The sequence below is a fragment of the Chelonia mydas genome, chromosome 2 (genome assembly GCF_015237465.2).
Source record: "Chelonia mydas isolate rCheMyd1 chromosome 2, rCheMyd1.pri.v2, whole genome shotgun sequence".
NCBI classification, from domain to species: Eukaryota; Metazoa; Chordata; order Testudines; family Cheloniidae; genus Chelonia; species Chelonia mydas.
In genome coordinates, this window is record NC_057850.1 from 1,852,880 (window position 1) to 1,874,576 (window position 21,697).

The window sequence follows — 21,697 nt, forward strand, 5'->3', positions numbered from 1 at the left end:
GGATGAGACCCGCGGCTCGTAGCTCCCCCCTCCCCGAACCCTGGCTCTCCTCCCCCCCCCCGGCTCACAGCTCCCCACCTCCCCTGGAGCCTGGCTATCCCCCCTGGCTTGCAGCTTCCCCCCCCTGAACCCTGGCTCCCCTCACCCCCGGCTTACAGCTCCCCACCCCCCCGGAGCCTGGCTATCCCCCCTGGCTGGCAGCTTTCCCCCCCACCCCACCCCCCGAACCCAGCTACCCTCCACCCAGGCTCATAGCTCTCCTCCTACTGCCCCGGGAGCCTGGCTCCCCCCTCCTCGGGAGCCTGGCTATCCCCCCCCGGCTTGCAGCTTCCCCCCCCCGGAGCCCAGCTTCCCTCCCCCCCAGCTCGCAGCTCCCCCCCCCAGAGTCTGGCTATCCCCCCCCAGCTGGCAGCTCCCCCCACCCCCGAACCCAGCTGCTCTCCTCCTACTGCCCCAGGAGCCTGGCTCCCCTCCCCCCCCCCCCCCCCCCGGAGCCTGGCTATCCCCCGCAGCTCCCGCCCCGGGGCCTGGCTCCCCTCCCCCCGCAGCTCCGCGCTCGCCCCCAGGCTCCCCAGCCGGGCAGCCCCTGGAATCTCCCCTCCCTGCCCGGAGCGGGGCCGGGCCTAGGGCAGGGAGCCGGGCGGGGAAGCCCGAGGACTCTGCTGGGGGGGGCCGGCCCAGAACGGCGCGGAGGGGGAAGGGCTGGGGGGGCGGAGTCCCATGGGGTGGGGGCGTGGCCCAGGCCGACCCCGCCCAGCGGTGCCGCGGGGTTATGACCTCATGACCTCCGGCGCGGGGGCTGCTTCCGGTGGGGGCGGTGCTTCCGGCTCGGCGTCCCGATCCACGTGACCGGATATCAGTTGTGCCCAGAGGCCCTGCAAGCTCCGCCCTTTCTGCGTCTCCTGCCGAGTCCCGCCCTCTCCCCATTCGGCCTCCGTAGGCCCGGCCTGCGCGGTGCACCCTGGGAAGCAGGCGGACCCCGGCTCCTCACCAAGATGGCGGCGCTGTCGGCGGCGCGGTGCCTGGTGCTGCGGACCCGGGGCGGCTCCCTGCTGCCGCCGCCACCCGGGCCCCGCCTGCGGCCCCCCCAGGTGAGACCCGCCGGCCGCGCCGCGCCGCCCCCGGGCCGCGCCCCCCCGGGCTCTGCGCCCTGCCCGGCCCTGAAGGTCACCGGGGCGCGGCGCCCCCGCCCGGTCGGGCCCGGGGCCCCGCAGCTGGGGAGCGGCCCTTGGCCCTCGGGGCGCTTCGGGCTGGGTGTGGCCGGGCGGGGACCCCCGGCGGGCGCCTCTCTCGCCTCGGCAGGCCGCGGGGCGGGGGCGAGTCGTCGGCCGGGCGCTGGCGCCGGAGCTCCGGGTCTCTGGGCGGGGGCCGCGCTGCGCCGATCTCGCCCCGCAGGTGGCTGCCGGGGTCCAGCAGGAGCGCGGCCGCCTCCTGCTGCGCGCTGGGGAAGCGGGAGCCTTCGGAGGGGTCAGGTCGCCGCCCTCGGCTCCGGGCTCCGGCTCCTTTCCCTTCATAAGCGTGTCTGCGAGCCTCGGCTTTCCCCTCCCGCACGGGCCTGGGTCTCCCCAGGGGGCGAGCCGCGGGGCTGCCCCTTTCCCGGGAGCCGCGGGGCTGCCCCTTTCCCGGGAGCCGCATCTGTTACCGGGGCATCGTCCCCTGTATGATCCTGCGGCTAGTGAGAGTGGCGTCACATACCTGGCATTTTGCGTCTTCCCAGCACTGAGGAATTATGGACGAATCCTTCTCTCTCTACTAAGGTGTGTCAAGGTCATCACTCCCGTCTTCCAGTCAACATGGTTTTATTGGAAATTGGGTGTAATTAAACCTGAGTTTATTCTTTTCATCGATTCCAAGATCCAAAAGGATTGTTGTGATCATGTGGTCTGACTGCCCGCGTAACACGGGCCAGACACCTGCCCCAAGATCATTCCTAGAGCAGAGCTTTAGAAAAACAGCCAGTCCTGATTTAAAAAATCACCAGTGATGGAGAATCCACCACGACCCTTGGGAAATTGTTCCAGTGGTTAATTACCCTCCCTGTTAAAAATTTACGCTTTATTTCCTGTCAGAATTTGTCTAGCTTCAGCTTCCAGTGACTGGATCATGTTAGACCTTCCTCTGCTAGATTGAAGAGCCCATTGTTAAATATTTGTTCCTCATATAGGTACTTACAGACTGATCAAGTCACTCCTTAAACTTCTCTTTGGGAAGCAAAATAGGTGAGATTGCAAGTTTGATACAGGTAACTACATAGCTGTAATAGACTTAAATTTTTGTAAGGTTTTTGGCTAAGTAGCAGACAACATTCTGATACACTAGCACTGTATGGTATCCGAGTACGTGTCCTGTGAAAACATACAGAGAAAGGCAACAAAATGATTAGGGATATGGAACAGCTTCCATATGAGGAGAGATTAAAAAGACTGGAATTTAAAAAGTTAGAAAAGAGATGACTAAGGGGGGATATGATAGAGGTCTATAAAATCATGAATGGTGCAGAGAACATGAATAAGGAAGTGTTATTTACTACTTCGTATAACACAAGAACCAGGGGTCACCCAATGAAATGAACAGGCAGCAGGCTTAACACAAAAGGAAGTATTTCTTCACACAACGCACAGTCAATCTGTGGAACTCGTTGCTTGGGTTGTTGTAAAGGCCAAAAGACTGACTGGATTCAAAAAAGAATGAGAAGTTCCTGGAGGACAGGTCCATCGATGGCTATTGGCCAAGATGGTCAGGGATGAAACCGCATGTTCTGGGTATCCCTAAACCTCTGTCTGCCAAAAGCTGGGGTTGGACAACAAGGATGAATCACTCAATAAATCGCCTTGTTCTGTTCATTCCCTCTGAAGCATCTGGCATTAGTCACTGTCAGCAGACGGGATACTGGGCTAGGTGGACCATTAGTCTGCCCCAGGATGGCCGTTCTTATGTTAAATGGACTAACAGCGGGCTAAGTGAGAGATCTGAGAAAGTAGTTGTCAGTGGGGGAACCATTCTTAAATGGGAGAGTCTGGTGGTGGTCCACAGGGATTAGTACTGGGCTTGATGCTATTCAACTTGTGGGGGATAGCTCAGTGGTTTGAGCATTGGCCTGCTAAACCCAGGGTTGCAAGTTCAATCCTTGAGGGGGCCATTTAGGGATGTGGGGCAAAAATTGGGGATTGGTCCTGCTTTGAGCGGGTTGGACTAGATGACCTCCTGAGGTCCCTTCCAACCCGATATTCTATGATAAGTGTAATATAAGATCACTGCTAATAAAAACTTGTGGATGACACAAGGGTTGGCAGAGTGGTAAATAGTGCTGAGGACAGGCCAGTTGTACAGAGATCTGGATCGCTTGGTAAGATGGGCCCATTCAAACAAAGTGCAACCAAATGGAAAGTTACAAATTTAGGAACCAGCAATGCAGGCCTGACCTACAGGCTGGGGGATTGTATCCTGGACATCAGTAACTTTGGAAAAGATCACAGGGGATGAGCAACTGAACAGAAGTCTGCTGTGCCAGAAAGGGCTAATGTGATCCAGGGATGTATAAATGGGGAGTAGAAGCGGGGAGGGGATTTTACCTCTAGCCACGGTGTTGCTGAGACGGACACTGGAACGCTGCAGCCACTTCTGGGGGCTACGTTTTAAAAAGGATGTTGAAAAATTGGAGAGGTGCAGAAAAGAGCCACAAAAATGATTCACGGGATGGAGAAAATTCCTTAAGGAGCTCAATCTGTTTAATTTACAGAAGAGTGAGAGATGATTTGATCACAGTAGGTAAGGACTGTCACAGGACAAAACACCAGGTGCTAACGTGCTCTTTGATCTAGTAGGGTGGCATCTGGAAGCTGGAGCAAGACAGTCAGATGAGAAACTAGGTACAGATGTTTAGCAGTGAGGGTGGTGAACCACTGGGACAGACTCCCCAGGAACGTATAGAGTCTCCACCTATGTCTAAGTCCTCACATCCATGCTAGTTGCCTTTCGGGAAGCGTCAGCCAATCAGTTTATTGGGCCCAATATTGGGTAACTGGGTGGGATTCCCTGGCCTGTGCTATAGGGGGGATCAGACTGGATCCCTTCTGGTCTTAAACTCAGAGAAGCAGCAGCATGGTGAGACACCATGACTTGTCCAAGTCCAGTGCTTAAATCAGCATGAACTGGGTTCCTGGCTCCCAGTCCCCATGCTCAGATTAGTGCTTTCTGCAGAGGTGTTGGCGTGCGGTATGCTGCAACAGGCATCGCTGTAGTTAGTGTAGCTGCAGCTGGCTGTGAGGTGGTCCGAGTGGGTATTGAATGGTGCTGGACTCTGCTTTGTGGTTCCTTGTGTTGGCATGGCTGCTTCCCTTGCCGTATTGGTGACAAGGCGCTGCAATCAAACAGCAGCAGCTGCCCCGGAGCTCAGAGGGACTTGCTGAGATGGGACCATGTGCACTCATGTGACACTCCCAGTGCTGGCCTCTCTGCCTGTGTCCACTGGCCTGCAGTCGGGGTGGGTAACAATCAGTGATGACAAACATTGGCTTTTTTTATTTAAATTAAATACGTTTTAAAAAATCTATTTAAAATTAAATTTGAAATTGACAGTGTCTGTTAAGGCCTAAACTTACTGTAATCTATTAATCATTTAAACTAAATATAAAACATAGTGTTAAGCTGTACACATTTATCACTGAAGTTTTAAGGAATATCAAACCACTGAACTGGTGGAGTCTCTGGCTAAGTACTGGAAACCAGAGTTTGTCGAAGCGCTAAACCTGCTTTTGACAGCGGCAGCCTGTTTTGCAGGTGCAGAGGGAATATTGTCTTAATTTCAGTCTATTCCTCGAGTTCAGTGACTAGTTCATTCAAAGGTAAGAAACCAATTGGGAGCTGAAAAAGCAGGAAAACTTTTCCCCTCTTCCAATCTACGAATAAAAACAAGGTGAGAGAGGATGAGATCTACTAGCTCTAAAATCCTGACTGTTTCTGGTCACCACATTCATCAGTTCAATTAATTAACTACAGATAATACGTTCTTTGTTTAACACCTGAGTTAGTTTTAAATACAACACATACATAAGGCAAACAATTGATCGACGTGTCCACCACACTCAAGTTAGTTTTATTTAAACTAATAAAAAGATTAAAAATACTGTTTTGTGCACTTTAATTAAATTCCAAATTCTATCCAAATTGAGCTTGATCCAAATCACAATACAAATGTAACCTAATAAATAAATGCACCATTTGCAATTTTTTAACTTAATAAATCAGGAAAGGTAGGTTCTGTTCTGGGTCTGGTGTGGAGCACGGTGTAGTGGTTATAGACAGTCTAGCCACCCCTGTGAATGTGGCACATGCCTTGTGAGAGGCTGTGTGGCTAAGAGTTGAGCCCGTCACCTGCTGTCCATGTCTCACCCCTTCACTCCCGCCGATGTGGAGGGCTCCACTGTGTGACACTGCCCATGAGATGCTGTGGGGCTGGGGCTGGGCCTGGTTACTGTCCTGCCCTGCTGTGGGAGCTCTGTGCCCCCTGCTCACTCCCACCATGGATGCACATGGGTCAGCTCCCTTGAGGGCTATTAAGCCTGGGCTTTCCATAGTCCTGCCCGCTGCTCCCCTTGTAGAGAAGAGGGGAAGTTGCTCGTCCCAGTGCCCCAGAGACCCCCATCTCTGTGTCTGGTGAGGGGTGGGCTGAGAGGCCTGGACTCGCCCCATGTGCCTGGTGCTGGCTGGCTGGCTTAAACAGAATCCATCCAGCAGGGAGCTCTGGAGAGCCACAGCCCACCCACCTGCTGCTTCCCACCCCTACCCCTCCGGTGCAAGTGCTCCAGGGCCCCCGCTGGGGGCTGCCGCTCTGACAGCTGAAATTTCAGCTCCTGCTCCTGACCCCGCTGCGCCCTTCCCAGTCTGTGTGGAAGGGGGACTCTGCTTCCTTCTGCTCGGGCGGGAGCAGGCCAGCGTCTCCTGCCTGTCGGGGGAGATGGAGGCACCCGGCTGAGCAGGCTTGGAGGCATGTTGCATCCCGTGCACCCACAGGCTGCTCCCCCACCCTCCTCTCCTGGGGCGTGGGAAGGTTCCAAAGGCCCCGCCGGGGTGGACTCTGGGGAGCGTGGCTGGGGGCGGGTGCCCCTTGCTGGAGCTGGCAGGCTGACCGGCTCTCGTCTGTGTTCCAGGCCAGCATGTCGTCGCTGTCGGGCATGTCCCGTGGCAGGAAGGTGGCGCTGTCCGCGCTGGGCGTGCTGGCTGCCGGCGGGGCTGGCCTGGCCCTGGCTCTCCACACGGCTGTGAGTGCCAGTGACCTGCTGCTGCACCCTCCCAGCTACGTCTGGAGCCACAACGGCCTGCTGGCCTCCCTGGATCACGACAGGTAGGTGAGGGGGGCGCCGGCTGTCCTGGGGATGGAGTGAACCCGTGGCTGGAGGGAGGGCAGCCCGGGGGTGAGCTGCCAGCCCCCTGCAGGGGGTCAGAGCACAGGCAGGTGGGGAAGCTGCATCCCAGGGGTGACAGGTCAGCCCCACAACTCTTGGCTCTCGCTGGCCCTTGGCTGATGTTCAGGCTCCCCCAGGGAATGCTGGGGGCTTGGGGTCTGGCTATGGCACAGGGGCTTGCTGTGACTCTGCTCCTCCAGCCCCTTCCCACTCAGAGCCATGGCGAGCAGATTAGGTTAGGCCAGGCAGAGGGGCTCACGGCCACCTCTCTCTTCCCAGCATCCGGCGCGGCTACCAGGTGTACAAGCAGGTGTGTGCCGCCTGCCACAGCATGGAGTACCTGGCCTTCCGCAATCTCATCGGCGTCTCCCACACCGAGGCTGAAGCCAAGGCCCTGGCCGAGGAGGTGAGACTGACAGCGGTGGGGACTCTCCGAGGGGGGGATCCACACCCTAGTTCTGGCAGCTGGCTCTTGCTAGCTGGTGTGTGTTGGAAGTGGGGGGAAGAGCTGGACTCACTGCTGTGTGCCCTCCCAGGCCCTGGGTGATGGGAAGCTCGCCCCTCACAGTCAGGCGCTGTGGGCTGCCTGGGCCCCAGCCCAGTGCTCTGTCTCTGCGAGACACAGAGGCCCCAGCCTGGTGCTCTGTCTCTGCGACCTGGTGAGATACAGTGGGCCCCTGGTCCCAGCTTGCTTCTCTCTGTGGGATGCGTGGGGGCCTCTGGGCCCCGGCTCAGTACTCTGTGGGGTGGGAGGGCCCCTGGCCCCAGCTCAGTGCTCTCTGTGGGATGGGCCCTGGGCCCAACTGTCTGCAGCCTGGTAGAATGCGGGGGCCCCAGGGCCCTGGCTCAGTACTCTGTGGGGTGAGCTGGGCCCCGGCTCAGTGCTCTCTGTGGGACGCGGGGGCCCCTGGGCCCCGGCTCAGTGCTCTCTCGTGCCAGGCGGGACGCGGGGGCCCCAGGGCCCTGGCTCAGTACTCTGTGGGGTGAGCTGGGCCCCGGCTCAGTGCTCTCTGTGGGACGCGGGGGCCCCGGGCCCTGGCTCAGTACTCTGTGGGGTGAGCTGGGCCCTGGCTCAGTGCTCTCTGTGGGACGCGGGGGCCCCGGGCCCTGGCTCAGTGCTCTCTCGTGCCAGGCGGGACGCGGGGGCCCCAGGGCCCCGGCTCAGTACTCTGTGGGGTGAGCTGGGCCCCGGCTCAGTGCTCTGTGGGGTGAGCTGGGCCCCGGCTCAGTGCTCTGTGGGGTGAGCTGGGCCCCGGCTCAGTGCTCTCTGTGGGACGCGGGGGCCCCGGGCCCTGGCTCAGTACTCTGTGGGGTGAGCTGGGCCCTGGCTCAGTGCTCTCTGTGGGACGCGGGGGCCCCGGGCCCTGGCTCAGTGCTCTCTGTGGGACGCGGGGGCCCCGGGCCCTGGCTCAGTGCTCTCTGTGGGACGCGGGGGCCCCGGGCCCTGGCTCAGTGCTCTCTGTGGGACGCGGGGGCCCCGGGCCCTGGCTCAGTGCTCTCTCGTGCCAGGCGGGACGCGGGGGCCCCTGGGCCCCGGCTCAGTACTCTGTGGGGTGAGCTGGGCCCTGGCTCAGTACTCTGTGGGGTGAGCTGGGCCCTGGCTCAGTGCTCTGTGGGGTGAGCTGGGCCCTGGCTCAGTGCTCTCTCGTGCCAGGCGGGACGCGGGGGCCCCTGGGCCCCGGCTCAGTACTCTGTGGGGTGAGCTGGGCCCTGGCTCAGTGCTCTCTCGTGCCAGGCGGAGGTGGTCGATGGCCCTGATGAGAACGGCGAGATGTTCACGCGCCCAGGCAAGCTCTCCGATTACTTCCCTAAGCCCTACCCCAACCCTGAGGCGGCGCGAGCAGCCAACAACGGGGCGCTGCCCCCAGACCTGAGCTACATCATCAGCGCCAGGTGAGGCTCCCTCCAGTGCGCCCTTGGGGGGCTGAGCAGCTGGTAACAGGGCAGCCGGGGAGGAGCGCAGGGCCCAGCCGGCTGAGCCAGGTCTCCGAGAGGTGCTGGAGCAGTGCATGCTGAGACTAACTCAAGCGGCTAGAGCTCCCATGCGCAGATGGTGCTGGGGACAAGCTGAGCCCAGGTGGGTGCTCTGTGCTGCGGGCCCTAAGCACACCCAGTGAGGCCTAGAGCCCACCCCCAGGAGAATCAGAGGCTCCTTTCAGGCCCTCCCACTTCCTCCCCCATCTCGGGGTGTCAGCGGGTCGGAGGCCGGGATTTCACTGCCGAGGGCTCATCGCCCTGGCCTGAGGGGCAGGGCAGCCACACAGCATGGCTGCTCTGGCCTAGGGGCAGCGGGTCTCGGCCAGGGCCTGGGATCTCACCTGGCCTTGTCTTTCAGGCACGGGGGTGAGGACTACGTGTTCTCCCTCCTCACCGGCTACTGCGACCCGCCCACTGGGGTGGTCATGAGGGAAGAGCTGCACTACAACCCCTACTTCCCGGGGCAGGCCATCGCTATGGCGCCCCCCATCTACAGCGAGATCCTGGAGTTCGAGGATGGTAAGAGGTGCTCTGTGCCGGGAGGCCCCCCAGCCTGTCCCGGAGCGGGGCCCTTTCCGCCAGGGGCTTGTGGAGGGTCGGCTGAGGTGCCTGTTGCCTGCACAGCCGCAGCACAGAGCCAGGGCCTCGCGCCCCAAGCAGCCTGGAGTCCCTTCCGTGCTGGCTGTGCTCTGTGCTTCTCCCCAGGGGCCGGCCCCAGCCTGCTCTGGGCCCGCGCTCGGGGCACTGCGGACCCTGCTCTGGGCCTGCATGCGGTGGGGCTGGGCACGGGGTGGGGCTGGGCGCCCGCTGACCCCGTTCCGGCCCGCGCGCGCGGGGTGGGGCTGGGCGCCCGCGGACCCCGTTCCGGCCCGCGCGCGCGGGGTGGGGCTGGGCGCCCGCAGACCCCGTTCCGGCCCGCGCGCGCGGGGTGGGGCTGGGCGCCCGCGGACCCCGTTCCGGCCCGCGCGCGCGGTGTGGGGCTGGGCGCCCGCGGACCCTGCACACGGGGCGCCGCTGACTCTGCTTTGTCCCAGGGACCCCGGCCACCATGTCCCAGATAGCGAAAGACGTGTGCACGTTCCTGAGGTGGGCAGCAGAGCCGGAGCACGATCACCGCAAACGCATGGGAATGAAGGTCAGTGCCTGCCCCCGGGGTGCTGGGGACAGGGGCTCCTCTCTGGGGGGCCTGAGGAGTGCCCTGGACTGCAGGGAGGAGCCCGGCCTGGCCTGCTGGCAAGGCTGGGCATGTGTCTGAGCGATTCCTGCCGGCCCTCGCCCTGGCCAGTGCCTTGGGTCCATGCACTGCTGGGGGAAGGTGCTCGGGGGCAGGGCAGGGCCTGGCCTAACCCCTTCCCTTCCCTTCCCAGATGCTGATCATGGCTGGCCTCCTGGTGCCCCTCACCTACTACCTGAAGCGCCATAGGTGGTCTGTACTAAAGAGCAGAAAAATCGCGTACCGGCCCCCCAAGTAAGAACTGGACCGGAGCCTGCCACCCTGCGGGCCTTGGCCACCCAGCCGCCGTGCGGCCCCTCCCGGGACAGGAATGTATGTACAGCTGGACAGACAGACGGGTACAGCCCACTCCTCATGACGTGTTACTCTTATTTAATGTCCTCTCCCTTGGACACAGCTGCTCGTCTGCTAGGCCTGGGAAAGGACTCTGGGAAGGGGGGCGGCTGCTGTCTGCACATGCCCGCTGAGGGGGCAGAAATAAACCTTCAGTCTTCAGTGGGGAAGTGTGGTGTGGTGTGTTGGCCTAGGCCCTGCCCGGGGGCCCTCGCCTTCCCCTGGCCCTGTCACTCCCACCTGCTCCCCTGCCTCCTTCCCACCCCCAGGGGAGCCCAGTACAGCCCGAGGGGAAGGCCTGTGCCCTGCAGCCCCAGCTTCTGGGGAGCCTGTGTGTAATGGTGACATTTATTAAACAGTTCTGTCCCCAGAGCAGCATCTGTCTGAGTTGTGTTGGGGCCAGCGGGGACGCAGCACTCACTTTACTGAGGGAGGTGCCCGACAGAGGCTGATTCCCCCCCCCTCCCCCCCCCCCACGGCAGTGAGGAGCGGCCCCACTCCCTCCCTCAGGCTTCATGGAGAGCAGCCCTGTCCCTCTTCCTAGCATGCTGCAGGGAAGGGCACTGCACAGAGGCCTGGCTGGGGTCCTCCGTGCTCCCTCCCCTTGCAGTGGGGGTGGGGCAAATCAGTTACCCCAGCTCTTGGCCACTGCTGCTAGCATCTCCGGGGCTGCAGTGCCCTGCGGCATGGGCACTAGCTGCTGCCCTGGTGCCTCCAACAGATGTGTGTGTTGCTGTGCAGTGGCCCTGACTGCCTCCCCAGAGCCAGACCAGCCTGGCACCGGCCCCATCTCCACGAGCTGCTGGATTCCTGCAGGAGCAGCCACGATGGGCTCTCCTGCCATGCCGGCTGGGGGTGGCACCGTTCACAGCCTGAGCTGCCCAAAGGGGCAGAGAGCCCAACTGGGGCCTTTTGGGGCTGCTTCCTTGCACCAGCTCTGGCAGGCCACAGCCACCCTCCGGAGGTAAATCCTTCAAGCAGCCTGGCCATGAGCTGGGCAGTGCCAGGCTGCCCCCAACAGCTCAGCCCGAGGGGTGAGAGGGAGGCCAGCCTGGAGCAGCTTGTGCTACGCTGGGCATGGGGGGACTGGGCCGGGGCCAAGGGACGTCTCTGCCCCCTGCACATGACAGTAAGGGATAAGTGTGCAGCTTTCCTGGGCCCTGCAGCCCAAGGATCCTCCAAAGGAAGGATCCTCCCAGAAGTGGGAAACACCAGCCTCTGTAAACCCCCGCCCCCCGAGGTCGTTACGGGGAGCTCCCTGTGTTGGGGGAGGCACTCAACCGCCACAGGAGAGGGTACAGGGCACAGGGCAAGTGAAGGCAAGGCCCAGGTTAAATTGCAGGGGGGCTGAGGACCTCTCTACACCAGCAGCATTTCCCCACCCCCAGTTACCCCAGCCCTGCATAGCTCCAGAAGCACGAATGTAGCCCTGGGGCCAGGCAGGCAGGTGCAGAGGCAGCAGCTGCTCTGAAATCCTGACCCCAAACAGCTCCCTCCCTGGCCGGCCCGGGGCTGCAGAGACAGGCCCAGCCTAGGGCTCAGCAGGAAGAAGGCCCTGGGCCAGGTTCAGAGTGGGAGGTGAAAGCCCCCCAGAGCAGGGAGGAGCCCCTCAAGGCACTGCACGGGCAAGGGCTAGGCGCTCCCCCAGGAGCAAGGCACCTGCCTGACCTGTGCTGGGGCCAGGGGGCTGCCGAGGGGGGGAGGCCCAGGCATGGCTCCGCGTGCTCAGTGGCAGTTCTGGCAGTGCGGGTGGCACCTCTGCCCATTGACGTTACAGCGGCATCCTCCACTGGTGTCACCAGGGCCCTGGAGGGGAGGAGAGTGTCAGGGGGGGACGATGACGATGGACAACAGACACACCTGCCCCCAGCTGCCTGTGGGGGGGAAATGTTCAGCAGCATCTCCCCACCTCTCCCTGGGGGGCTGCATTCAAAGGTGAGAGGAGCCAGAGCCAGCTGCTCCCCTCCAGCCCCCAGGAGCAGCATGTCAGGGCCAGGGAGGGTCCCACCAGCAGGAACAGCTGTGGAGCCAGGGTGGGGGCCGAGGGAGGGGAAGGCTGCTGCTCCCACATGCACAAGCCTCAGGGCTCCCTCCCGGGGGAGGGTTGGGGGCACCAACCCTAGTTCTGCCTGGCTCGAGGGGGGCTCCCCCCGCCCAGAGCCCAGGCTTCTAGCCCATGCGTTGCCCTGAGCACCCCTCTTCTAGCAGCTGGGGCAGAGCCTCAGGCACCTGAGACCCATGGCCTGGCAGGGGGCCAGGTCAGCTTTTCCCTGCCTGGCGCAGTAGCTCACGGGAGGGGAAATCTCCCACTGGAGCCAGGGGGAAGGGGCAGCCACACAGCCAGGCGGAGGAGCCTGCTCCTTGCACAACCTGCTACTCCCCTGGCCATGGCCGAGCTTCCCCCCCAACATGAGCTCCTGGGGGAGGCAGCAGAGGCCCGGCCTGGCACGGCAGGTGCAGTTCCCTGCCCTGGGGACAGGCGCTTGGGGGCCAGGGCTGCCGGTCCTGTGACAGCTCACCGCGGGCCCCCAGCGTGGCCCCTTGGTCACCCAGCAGATCTCCGTCTGGCAGACAGTGCAGCGGATCCAGTCGCAGCCGTCCTTTTTCTGCACGATGATCCGGCATACGGGGCAGTGCATGGCCTCGCCCATCTGCACCAGTGTCTGCGAGGGGAAGGCAGCCGTCAGAGGAGACAGAGCTGGGGGGAGCCCAGGGCTGGACAAGCAGGGGGCTGTGGGTTGGGATGAGAGGTGTTGGCAGAGCTGGGAGCCCAGGGCTGGGCTCGCCGGGGCTGCAAGTCAGGAGTGAGGGGCCCTGGTAGAGCTGTGGGGGTGCCTGGGGCTGGGCTAGCAGGGGGCTGCGGGTTGGGAGTGAGGGGCACTGGCAGAGCTGGGGGGCAGGATGTAGGGCTGGGCTAGCAGGGGGCTGCGGGTTGGGAGTGAGGGGCACTGGCAGAGCTGGGGGGTGCCTGGGGCTGTGGGGAGCCCAGGGCTGGGAGTGAGGCTGGGAACTGCTAGCCCTGTTTTACAGGTGGGGCACAGGCCTTCCTCAAGACCATACAGCAAACCATGCCAGAGCCGGGAAGAGACCCTCGGTGCCCCGCTCCCCCTTGACCTGCAGCACGGCCAGGGGCTCTCCTGGGCTGGGCCCGGCGCCCGGGGCCGTGCTCTCACCTGCAGCATGTCGCTGGTCTGCCGGGCCGCAGCGTCGTCCTGGGCCTGGAGCTGCAGGTCGTCCTGGTACTGGCGGCAGTCCTTCCCCTCGTGGATGGCCTGGGCGGGGGATGAGATGGGCAGCAATCAGCCCCTGCTCCCCTGCAGCAGCCTCTGCGTGGGTAGGCCCTGGGCCGGCTGAGAGCCCCACACAGCTGCTCCCAGCTGGCCTGGCACTGCGCCATGGGCCCCTGCCTATGGTGCTTGGTGGTGGGGGGGGGGGGGGGGGGGAGCCAGGGAGGCTGGGCTTTGACCCCGGGGCAATGGTCAATCCCCTCTCAGTCTCCAGGGCCCCCTCTGCCATGAGAGCTCGGCGCCCCGCCGGGGGATACAGCGCTCTCCCAGCCACAGGGCAGGACCCAGGGCTTGGATATTAAGTGACTGACTCGCCCCCTGCCCCAGCAACGCAGCAGCCCTTGGTTCTGCTCAAGCCCTCCCCCAGAACCTGCACCTCAGCCCCCCCATGTCACCTCCTCCCTTGCTGCACCCTGCCCCGGAGCAGCCTCCCACCCTGAAATCCTGACGGGGCCCTGGGATGAAGTAGGAATTATTTGTATAATTTTATGATGCCTTTGTGTGCCTCAGTTCCCCTCTATACTTTGATTTGCTCCCCAGTGGAGGAAGTGGGTGACGGCCGCTCATGGGAGGCAGCACAGAACAGGGTGGGGTGATGCCTGGCTGTCTGGGCCAGGAACTGGACCTGCTGGAAGCAACCCCATGTCAATGCAGAAGCTCACAGGGAGACTAGGAAGCCCCAACGACTCAGAGGAAGGTGACATCTCCACTGCTCAGCAGGGAAGTGGAGCAGAGACCCCAGCTCCAGCCGTGAGCAGCAGGGGATGAAGCCTGGGGCTCACCAGGGGCAGACTGAAGAGGTCAGAGAGAGACGGAGTCTGGGACGCAGCCCCTGCAGCTTGGCTGGCTGATTGCTCCGGCTCGGCAGACAGACGGTGCTTTTACCCTCAGTTCTTGGTGCTGAGCTAGGGCCAGCCCAGGCTGCATCCCAGCTGACTAACAAACCCTGCACTGCCTGGTTACTGCAAACACTGGCTGGTGAACTCGTCCCCCCAGACTCTCTCCCAGGGTCTGTCTCAGTGGGCCTTGCAGGCCAGCGCTCCCGGCATGACGCAGCAGAGCTGGAGCCCCCCGGGGACTCAGTCCAGGAGGTGGTGAGACTGCGGGGGCCCCCCTGCTGGGGGACCCCATCACACTGAAGGGTGCCTCCAAGGGACTGTTCCCAAGCAGGGGCGTAGCACAGAGCCTGTGGCTCCATGACAGTCCCAAAATCTGGAGATCACGAACCCCTCTGCGTTAGGAAAAAAGTCATTCCACTTTTTGCCCAACAGACGGCGCTGGCATGTCGTGTGGGGAGCCCCCGGCTTTGCCCCGTCGGAGCGGCACAGGGTCCCTGTTCCAAGCCGGCTGGAGCGGGTACAGCTCAGCTAGATCCTGAACTTGGTGGTCGTGCTGAGAGGACCCTTCTTGAACCCTATGAGTGTCTTGGCCTTCACAACATCCGCTGGCAAACAATTCCACAGGTTTACTGTGTCTTGTGTGAAAAAATACTTCCTTTTGTTTGTGTTAAACCTGCTGCCTGTTACTTTTACTGGGTGACCCCTCGCTCTTGTGTTATGTGAAAGGGTAAATCACATTTCCTTATTTACTTTCTCCACACCAGTCATGATTGTATAGACCTCTATCATATCCCCCTTAGTCGTCACTTTTCCATGCTGAAAAGTCCCAGTCTTATAGAATCATAGAAGATCAGGGTTGGAAGGGACCTCAGGAGGTCATCTAGTCCAACCCCCTGCTCAAAGCAGGACCAATCCCCAATCAAATCATCCCAGCCAAGGCTTTGTCAAGCCTGACCTTAAAAACTTCCAAGGAAGGAGATTCCACCACCTCCCTAGGTAACGCATTCCAGTGTTTCACCACCCTCTTAGTGAAAAAGTTTTTCCTAATATCCAACCTAAACCTCCCCCACTGCAACTCGAGACCACTACTCCTTGTCCTGTCCTCTTCTACCACTGAGAATAGTCTAGAACCATCCTCTCTGGAACCACCTCTCAGGTAGTTGAAAGCAGCTATCAAATCCCCCCTCATTCCTCTCTTCCGCAGACCAAACAATCCCAGTTCCCTCAGCCTCCCCTCATAAGTCATGTGCTCCAGACCCCTAATCATTTTTGTTATTAGTCTCTCCTCATATGGCAGCTGTTCCAGACCCCGAATCATTTTTGTTGCCCTTTTCTGAAACTTTTCCAATTCCAATAGATCTTTTTTAAGATGGGGTGACCCCATCTGCACGCAGTATTCAAGGTGTGGACGTACCATGGATTTATACAGAGGCAACATGATCTTTTCTGTCTTATTCTCTATCCCTTTCTTAATGATTCCCAACTTTCTGTTCGTTTTTTGGCTGCGGCTGCACAGTGAGTGGATGTTTTCAGAGAACTCTCCACAATGACTCCAAGATCTCTTTCTTGAGTGATAACAGCTAATTTAGACCCCGTCATTGTATATGTATAGTTGGGATGAAGTTTTCCAATTGGCATTACTTTGCATTTATCAGCATTGAATTTCATCTGCCATTTGGTTGCCCAGTCACCCAGTTTTGTGAGATCCCTTTGTAGCTCTTCGCAGGCTGCCTGGGACTTAAGTATCTTGAGTAGTTTTGCAAAAAGAAAAGGAGGACTTGTGGCACCTTAGAGACTAACCAATTTATTTGAGCATGAGCTTTCGTGAGCTACAGCTCACTTCATCGGATGCATCCTGTAGAAAGTACAGAAGATCTTGTTATACACACAAACCACGTATAAAAAAATCTTCTACACTTTCCACAGTATGCATCCGATGAAGTGAGCTGTAGCTCACGAAAGCTTATGCTCAAATAAATTGGTTAGTCTCTAAGGTGCCACAAGTCCTTTTCTTTTTGCGGATACAGATTAACAGGGCAGCTACTCTGAAAGCTGTCATTGAGTAGTTTTGTATCATCTGCAAATTTTGCCACCTCACTGTTTACCCCTTTTCCTAGATCATTTATGAATATGTTGAATAGGACTGGGCCCAGAACAGACCCCTGGGGGACACCACTATTTACCTCTTTCCATTCTGAAAACTGACCATTTATTCCTACCCTTTGTTTCCTATCTTTTAACCAGTTACCAATCCATGAGAGGACCTTCCCTCTTACCCCATGACAGCTTACTTTGCTTAGGAGCCTTTGGTGAGGGACCTTGTCAAAGGCTTTCTGAAAATCGAAGTACACTATATCCACTGGATCCCCCTTGTCCACATGCTTGTTGAGTTCTCTGGACACCTCCCCTTCCCTCACTCTCCAGACCCCCTCCTCTCTTCTCTCCCCCTGTCCTACCCCCCACTGCTCTGGGCCACCCTACCCATCCTGTATGTCCCACCCCCACTGCTCTGGACCCCCTCTCCATCCCCCTCCCCATCCCCTGCACAGCTCCAGTGCTCTGGACCCCCCCCATGCTCCAGACCCCCTGCTTCAGATCTCCCCTCCCCAACCCCCTACTCTGCTGCCCTCTCCTCCCATGCTCCTGCTACTCTGTATGTAGCCCTGGTGCGAGGGCTGCTGGAATCTTGGGTCCAGTTCTGGTGCCCACAATTCAAGAAGGATGGTGATACATTGGGGAGGGGTCAGAGACGAGCCATGGGAACGATTACAGGGCTGGAAACCTGCCATAAAGTGAGAGACTCCAGGAGCGCCGTCTGTTTAACGTAACAAGGAGCTGGTTAAGGGGTGACCTGGTCACAGTCTGTAAGTACCTACGTGGGGAACAGAGATTTGATCACGGGCTCTTCAGTCTAGCAGGAAAAGGTCTGACCCGAGCCAATGGCTGGATGTTGAAACTAGACACATTCACACTGGAAATAGGACGTACGTTTTTAACATAGAGGAATTAACCATTGGAGCAATTTCCCAAGGCTCATGGTGGATTCTCTGTCACTGGCAGTTTTTAAATCCAGACGGGCTGTTTGTCTAAAAGCTCGGCGCTAGGAATGATCTGGGGCTGTTCCCAGGCCTGTGCGAGGCAGGAGGTCACTACAGCATCACGATGGTCCCTGCTGGCCTTGGAATCCCTGCTGCAGAAATGCCCCATCCCAGCATGCACTGTTCCACCCGGCTGCGCAGGGCCTGGCTGCTGGAGCACTGCGCGCGGCAGTCTCCACGGGATGGCAGCAGCTGCAGGCAGGGCCCCACGTCCATCTCCCCCGGAGAGCAGAGCGGCCTGCCCCCCCGGCCCCCACCGCAGGGCCCCCGGGGCTCACCTTGCAGAGCAAGCAGTTCAGGCCCCAGCAGATGGGGCAGCGGAATTCGTTGACGGCGTCCTCGTAGATGCACCAGCCCTGGCAGTCTGCGGTTTTGCAGTGATAGCTGTTCTGGGTGCGTCTCTCTGCTGCCACCAGGCCCCGCTCCAGGAACCGCTTGTACTCCTCTGCTGACACCAGCTGTGGGCCCAGAGCCCCGAGGAGGTCACGCTGGCCATGCCCACCCCATCCAGAGCGCCAGGGGCAGGGATAGGCTGCAGGGGCCCCTTCTGGAAGCTCTGCCCTGACAGAAGGTGGCTGTGGGGCAGGGGCTAGCCTGGCTTAAGTGTGCAGGTCCCCAAGATCCAAAGGGGGAGGGGAGAAGGGGGCCAGGCCTCTGGGATCTGATGGCGGGGCGGGGGGGTCAGAGCCTCCCAGCAAATCCCTGGCTCCCTGGCGGCCCAGGCATTTGTCTGATAACACTTACCCCACTCCCCCCATCTCCCGCTGTGCCTCACCTTGAGTGCTGGGGCTGGTCCTATGGAACCAGCCGAGATCCCTGCCCCACACCCGCTCGCCCACCCGCTGGGGCCTGCAGGCCAGCTCTTGGAAGCTGGAGCCCCCCTTGCCCACTGCAGGGACTCACCGCCCGGACCTCCCGTTCCTGGAGCTTGCTGCTGCAGGCGTAGGTGTCATCGCGGAAGGGGCAGGACACCTGGGGTTCCTGGCTGTAGATGACCACCTGCCGCAGGCAGTCTCTGTGGGGACAGGGTGCAGTCACCCCAGGGAACCCCTCCCCTAACCCGGCAGCTGTGGCCCCATGGTCTGAGTTCTCGGCCCTCGCAGCCCCACGAGGGCCCACAGTCTGGCTCAGCCCCAGGCTCCCAGCACAGGGCCTCAGGGATGGAGTCCAAGCGCTGCATGGCAGGGACCAGGGACCAGGGAATGGACACCCGGGAGGAGCTGGTGGCTCCGGCCCGATCCCACCCTCTTCATCCCCCGGCTCTGCAGCGGTCTCTGCCTCGCGGCGCCCACACACTGCGGCCTGGGGGTGCCGGCTGGGCAGCCGTACCTGCAGAAGTTGTGCAGACACTCGCGAAGCAGCACCCCGTCCCCTGGAGCCACGGGCAGGTAGCAGATCCGGCACTCCATGGCCTCCTGGCTGGGCACCAGCACCTCCTCCTCCAGCTGCAGCAACTGCTGGAAGTTCTGCAGCCGCTCGTCCTCCAGGGCCTGCAGAACAGAGCCAGGGAGAGGTCAGGGCACCTTGCCCAGCAGGCCCCGGAGCTCCCCCCCCCCCCGAGAGGGGCCAGGCCGCCCAGCGGGGCCCCGGAGCTCCCCCCCCCCCGAGAGGGGCCAGGCCGCCCAGCGGGGCCCCGGAGCTCCCCCCCAGAGAGGGGCCAGGCCGCCCAGCGGGGCCCCGGAGCTCCCCCCCAGAGAGGGGCCAGGCCGCCCAGCGGGGCCCCGGAGCTCCCCCCCAGAGCGGGGCCAGGCCGCCTAGCAGGGCCCCAGAGCTTCCCCCAAGAGGGGCCGGACCGCACCGCCCAGCGGAATGGGGGAACTCCCCCTGAGAGGAGCCAGGCTGTCCAGCCAGATGGGGGAGCCTTACTGGCTGCTGGAGCACTGCTTGTCCTGTGCACGGGGACAGGACCCAGGCCAGGCTCTAGGGAGATGCTCTGTACAGGGGCCTGCCCTACTGCGAAGATATGGAGAGGACAAGGTAGGGCAAGTCCCCGGGGAACAGATGCATTTTGTGTGGGGGAAGCAGGACGTGTTGAAAGGCCCTAAGAAGAGCCTCACCTCTGGGCAATTGGACAGGAGCAAAGGGAAGTCTGGGAAGCAATAAGCAAACCTGGGGCCCCTGGGACACAGAGTCAAAAGTGGGAGAATGGCAGCAAGGTTTGAGCTCCCATTTGGCCTGAGGAAGTACAACAATGCTGCTCTCAGCCCGGGAACCCGCCTGTCCAGCTCATGACAGGTCCAGGAGGCAGCTGAAGAAGCCAGAGGTGCTCAGGAAGAAAAGGGTTCTCTGGCTGCGGCTGCCGGGAAAGAACAAATTAGCCAAGAGGAAGACGCCAGAGCTCACGGTCCAGGCTGCAGAAGGCAGATGAGGGACTGCATAGAGAGGCATGCAAGAAGCAGGATCTCAGGGCTGGGTGAAACACGGAGGCTGAGAAGAGCCACCTCGGAGAGCAGCTGAATAAAGGGAAGGAGAAAAAGAGGAACCCAGAGAACCCGATTTCTGCCCTTTCCCAGCGGGCAGCTCCAGAATAACGAAAGCTCAAGGCTGCAATGGCTCCGGCAAAGCACAGAAGTAGGTAGCCAGCAGCAGAAAGTCTCTAGCTCGGAAGAGAGGCAGAAAGAGCTGGAGTTCCCACTAGCTGAGAAGACCCTCCCTGCCCAGTACACGGGGGGAAGACGACTAGTAGATCAAGTAGATCGGGGCTTCTTCTGCCCCTACTGTTGTGTGCTGTGACAGCAGCTGTTAAGCAGCTACTGCATCCCACCCCAGAGGTGGCTGCATATAAGTGGCTGGGGAAGTGGTGGCTGTGGACAGAGTCTATGGAGCCCTTTGGGATCCTCCCAGCTGGCAACATGAGATATTAACTTGGGGCTTGGCTTCTTGGGGCTTTTCCCAGCTCTACCACCGACTCGCTGGGTGACCCTGGTGGAGGCACGTCCCAGCTCTGTGCCTTAGTTTCCCCACTGCTGACATGGGCCTGATGAATTCCAGGGTTCACTGTATGTAGCACAGGGTGCATTTCCCTGCTGACTGGCTCCTCGCCGTTCCCTTGACAGCCCCCATCGGTGTGGGCAGACGCCCACCTCCCAGGAGCAGCCATGCTACGAGGTGCCTTCGTGCTTTGGAACCTCAGCTTCTTCAACGTGGAGAGGACCCTGGCACGCAGGATGCAGCAGAACGCACATTACCCCTTCCAGGTGCAGCAGCCCAATGGTGAGGAGCACTCCCCGGCACCAGGCCCTGGAGGTCTCCAGGGTACATGGCCCCACGTCACCCGAAGCTCCTGGAGGTGTTTGAGATGCCCACAAGAGGATGTGTCTGATGCAGCGTCGTGGGGTTGGTGTGTCATGAAGAGGGACCATGAGACTGCCTTTGGCACTCCAGAACCTGCTCTGGAACCCACTAATGTTCTGCACACCCTGCTCCAGAACCTACTGGTGCTCTACCTACGCCTCTTCAGAGCCCAACGGCTTCCTGCCTGCTCTGGAACTCACTAACCTTCTGCACAACCCATTCCAGAACCTACAAATGTTCAACCTGCCCCACTCCAGAATCCACACGCCTCCTGCCTTCCCTGCTCCAGAACCCACTCCAAAACTAGCAAGTGTTGCCCTCCCAGCTCCACAACCAGCCTCCCCTGCTCCAGACTCTGCTCTGGAGCTTGCAAACACTCTTCTTTCCCCTCTCTGAAATAGCAATCATCTGTCCTCCATTCCAGAGCCCACTCTAGAACTCACTGCCATGCTGGCTCCTGCACTCCAGAACCTGCTCTGGAACCTGCTTCTGTCTGCTCTCCTCCAGAAACTGCTCCAGACCCCACAGAGGTTCTGCCTTCCCCGCTCCAGAAACCACAATTGTTCTGTCTTCCTGCTCCAGAGCCAGCAAGAGTTCTGCATTACATACTGCAGAGCCCATTCTGGGACCGGCACTTGTTCTGCCTTCCCTGCTCCAGACTGTGATCTGGAACCCACGAATGTGCTGCCTTCCCTGCTCCAAAATGTGCAACCGTTCAGCTTCCTTGCTCTGGAACCCTCTGGCATTCTGCCTGCCCCAGGGAACTCACTACCTTGGCGCGGGTGCCTGTGGCATCTTACGCTGACTGGCACACGCCAAAGGGAAGAGGGATAGCTCAGTGGTTTGAGCATCGGCCTGCTAAACCCAGGGTTGTGAGCTCAATCCTTAAGGGGGCTATTTGGGATCTGGGCCAAAACTTGGGGATTGGTCCTGCTTTGAGCAGGGGGTTGGACTAGATGACCTCCTGAGGTCCCTTCCAACCCTGGTATTCTATGATTCTATGACTGTGCTCAGGCAGAGGCTAGGAGAAGAAGCTACAGGCTTCTCCCAGAGCAGAGCAGGGAAGGAAGCTTTGGACCAGCCGGGGAGCTGGCGCAGCCCCTCAAATAGTGACAGGTGGGGGGTCAAGGACTCAGCGGGGTCCAGAGCCTCCCTGAGAGACAGCCCAGCAGCGAAACCGGTGAAATGGCCCCGAGGGCAGAGGAAGCCACACGGCAGAGAATGCTGGCCC

At 60.6% G+C, this 21,697-nt stretch overlaps 2 protein-coding genes across 3 annotated transcripts in view; one reads left to right on the top strand and one right to left on the bottom strand.

Moving 5' to 3' along the window:
* The first annotated feature begins 807 nt into the window (after nt 1-807).
* LOC102930751 (cytochrome c1, heme protein, mitochondrial) lies at nt 808-10,110 on the top strand. The gene is made up of 7 exons (XM_037891782.2): nt 808-1,091; nt 6,150-6,343; nt 6,684-6,810; nt 8,140-8,297; nt 8,740-8,900; nt 9,416-9,516; nt 9,749-10,110. Exons 1-7 carry the CDS (start codon nt 996-998, stop codon nt 9,851-9,853), a joined length of 942 nt encoding a protein of 313 aa, XP_037747710.1. The 5' UTR covers nt 808-995; the 3' UTR covers nt 9,854-10,110.
* Nucleotides 9,971-21,697, bottom strand: part of SHARPIN (SHANK associated RH domain interactor) — a 47,303-nt gene continuing 35,576 nt past the window's right edge. For both annotated transcript variants that reach the window (XM_043538917.1, XM_043538916.1), the window contains 7 exons: nt 18,502-18,662; nt 18,076-18,187; nt 17,451-17,630; nt 13,122-13,220; nt 12,468-12,611; nt 10,447-11,754; nt 9,971-10,410 (listed from right to left, as the gene is read on the bottom strand). In XM_043538917.1, the coding sequence (XP_043394852.1) occupies nt 11,674-11,754; nt 12,468-12,611; nt 13,122-13,220; nt 17,451-17,630; nt 18,076-18,187; nt 18,502-18,662 (777 nt within the window). In that variant the 3' untranslated portion in view covers nt 9,971-10,410; nt 10,447-11,673. The remainder of the gene's footprint in view (nt 10,411-10,446; nt 11,755-12,467; nt 12,612-13,121; nt 13,221-17,450; nt 17,631-18,075; nt 18,188-18,501; nt 18,663-21,697) is intronic.

What these genes read in the sequence shown, in the direction of transcription:
- LOC102930751 (XM_037891782.2), top strand. Translation starts at nt 996, where the DNA reads ATGGCGGCGCTGTCGGCGGCGCGGTGCCTGGTGCTGCGGACCCGGGGC. An exon ending in CCCGCCTGCGGCCCCCCCAG is followed by an intron (nt 1,092 to 6,149) that starts GTGAGACCCGCC and finishes TCTGTGTTCCAG; the next exon opens with GCCAGCATGTCGTCGCTGTC. An exon ending in GATCCTGGAGTTCGAGGATG is followed by an intron (nt 8,901 to 9,415) that starts GTAAGAGGTGCT and finishes GCTTTGTCCCAG; the next exon opens with GGACCCCGGCCACCATGTCC.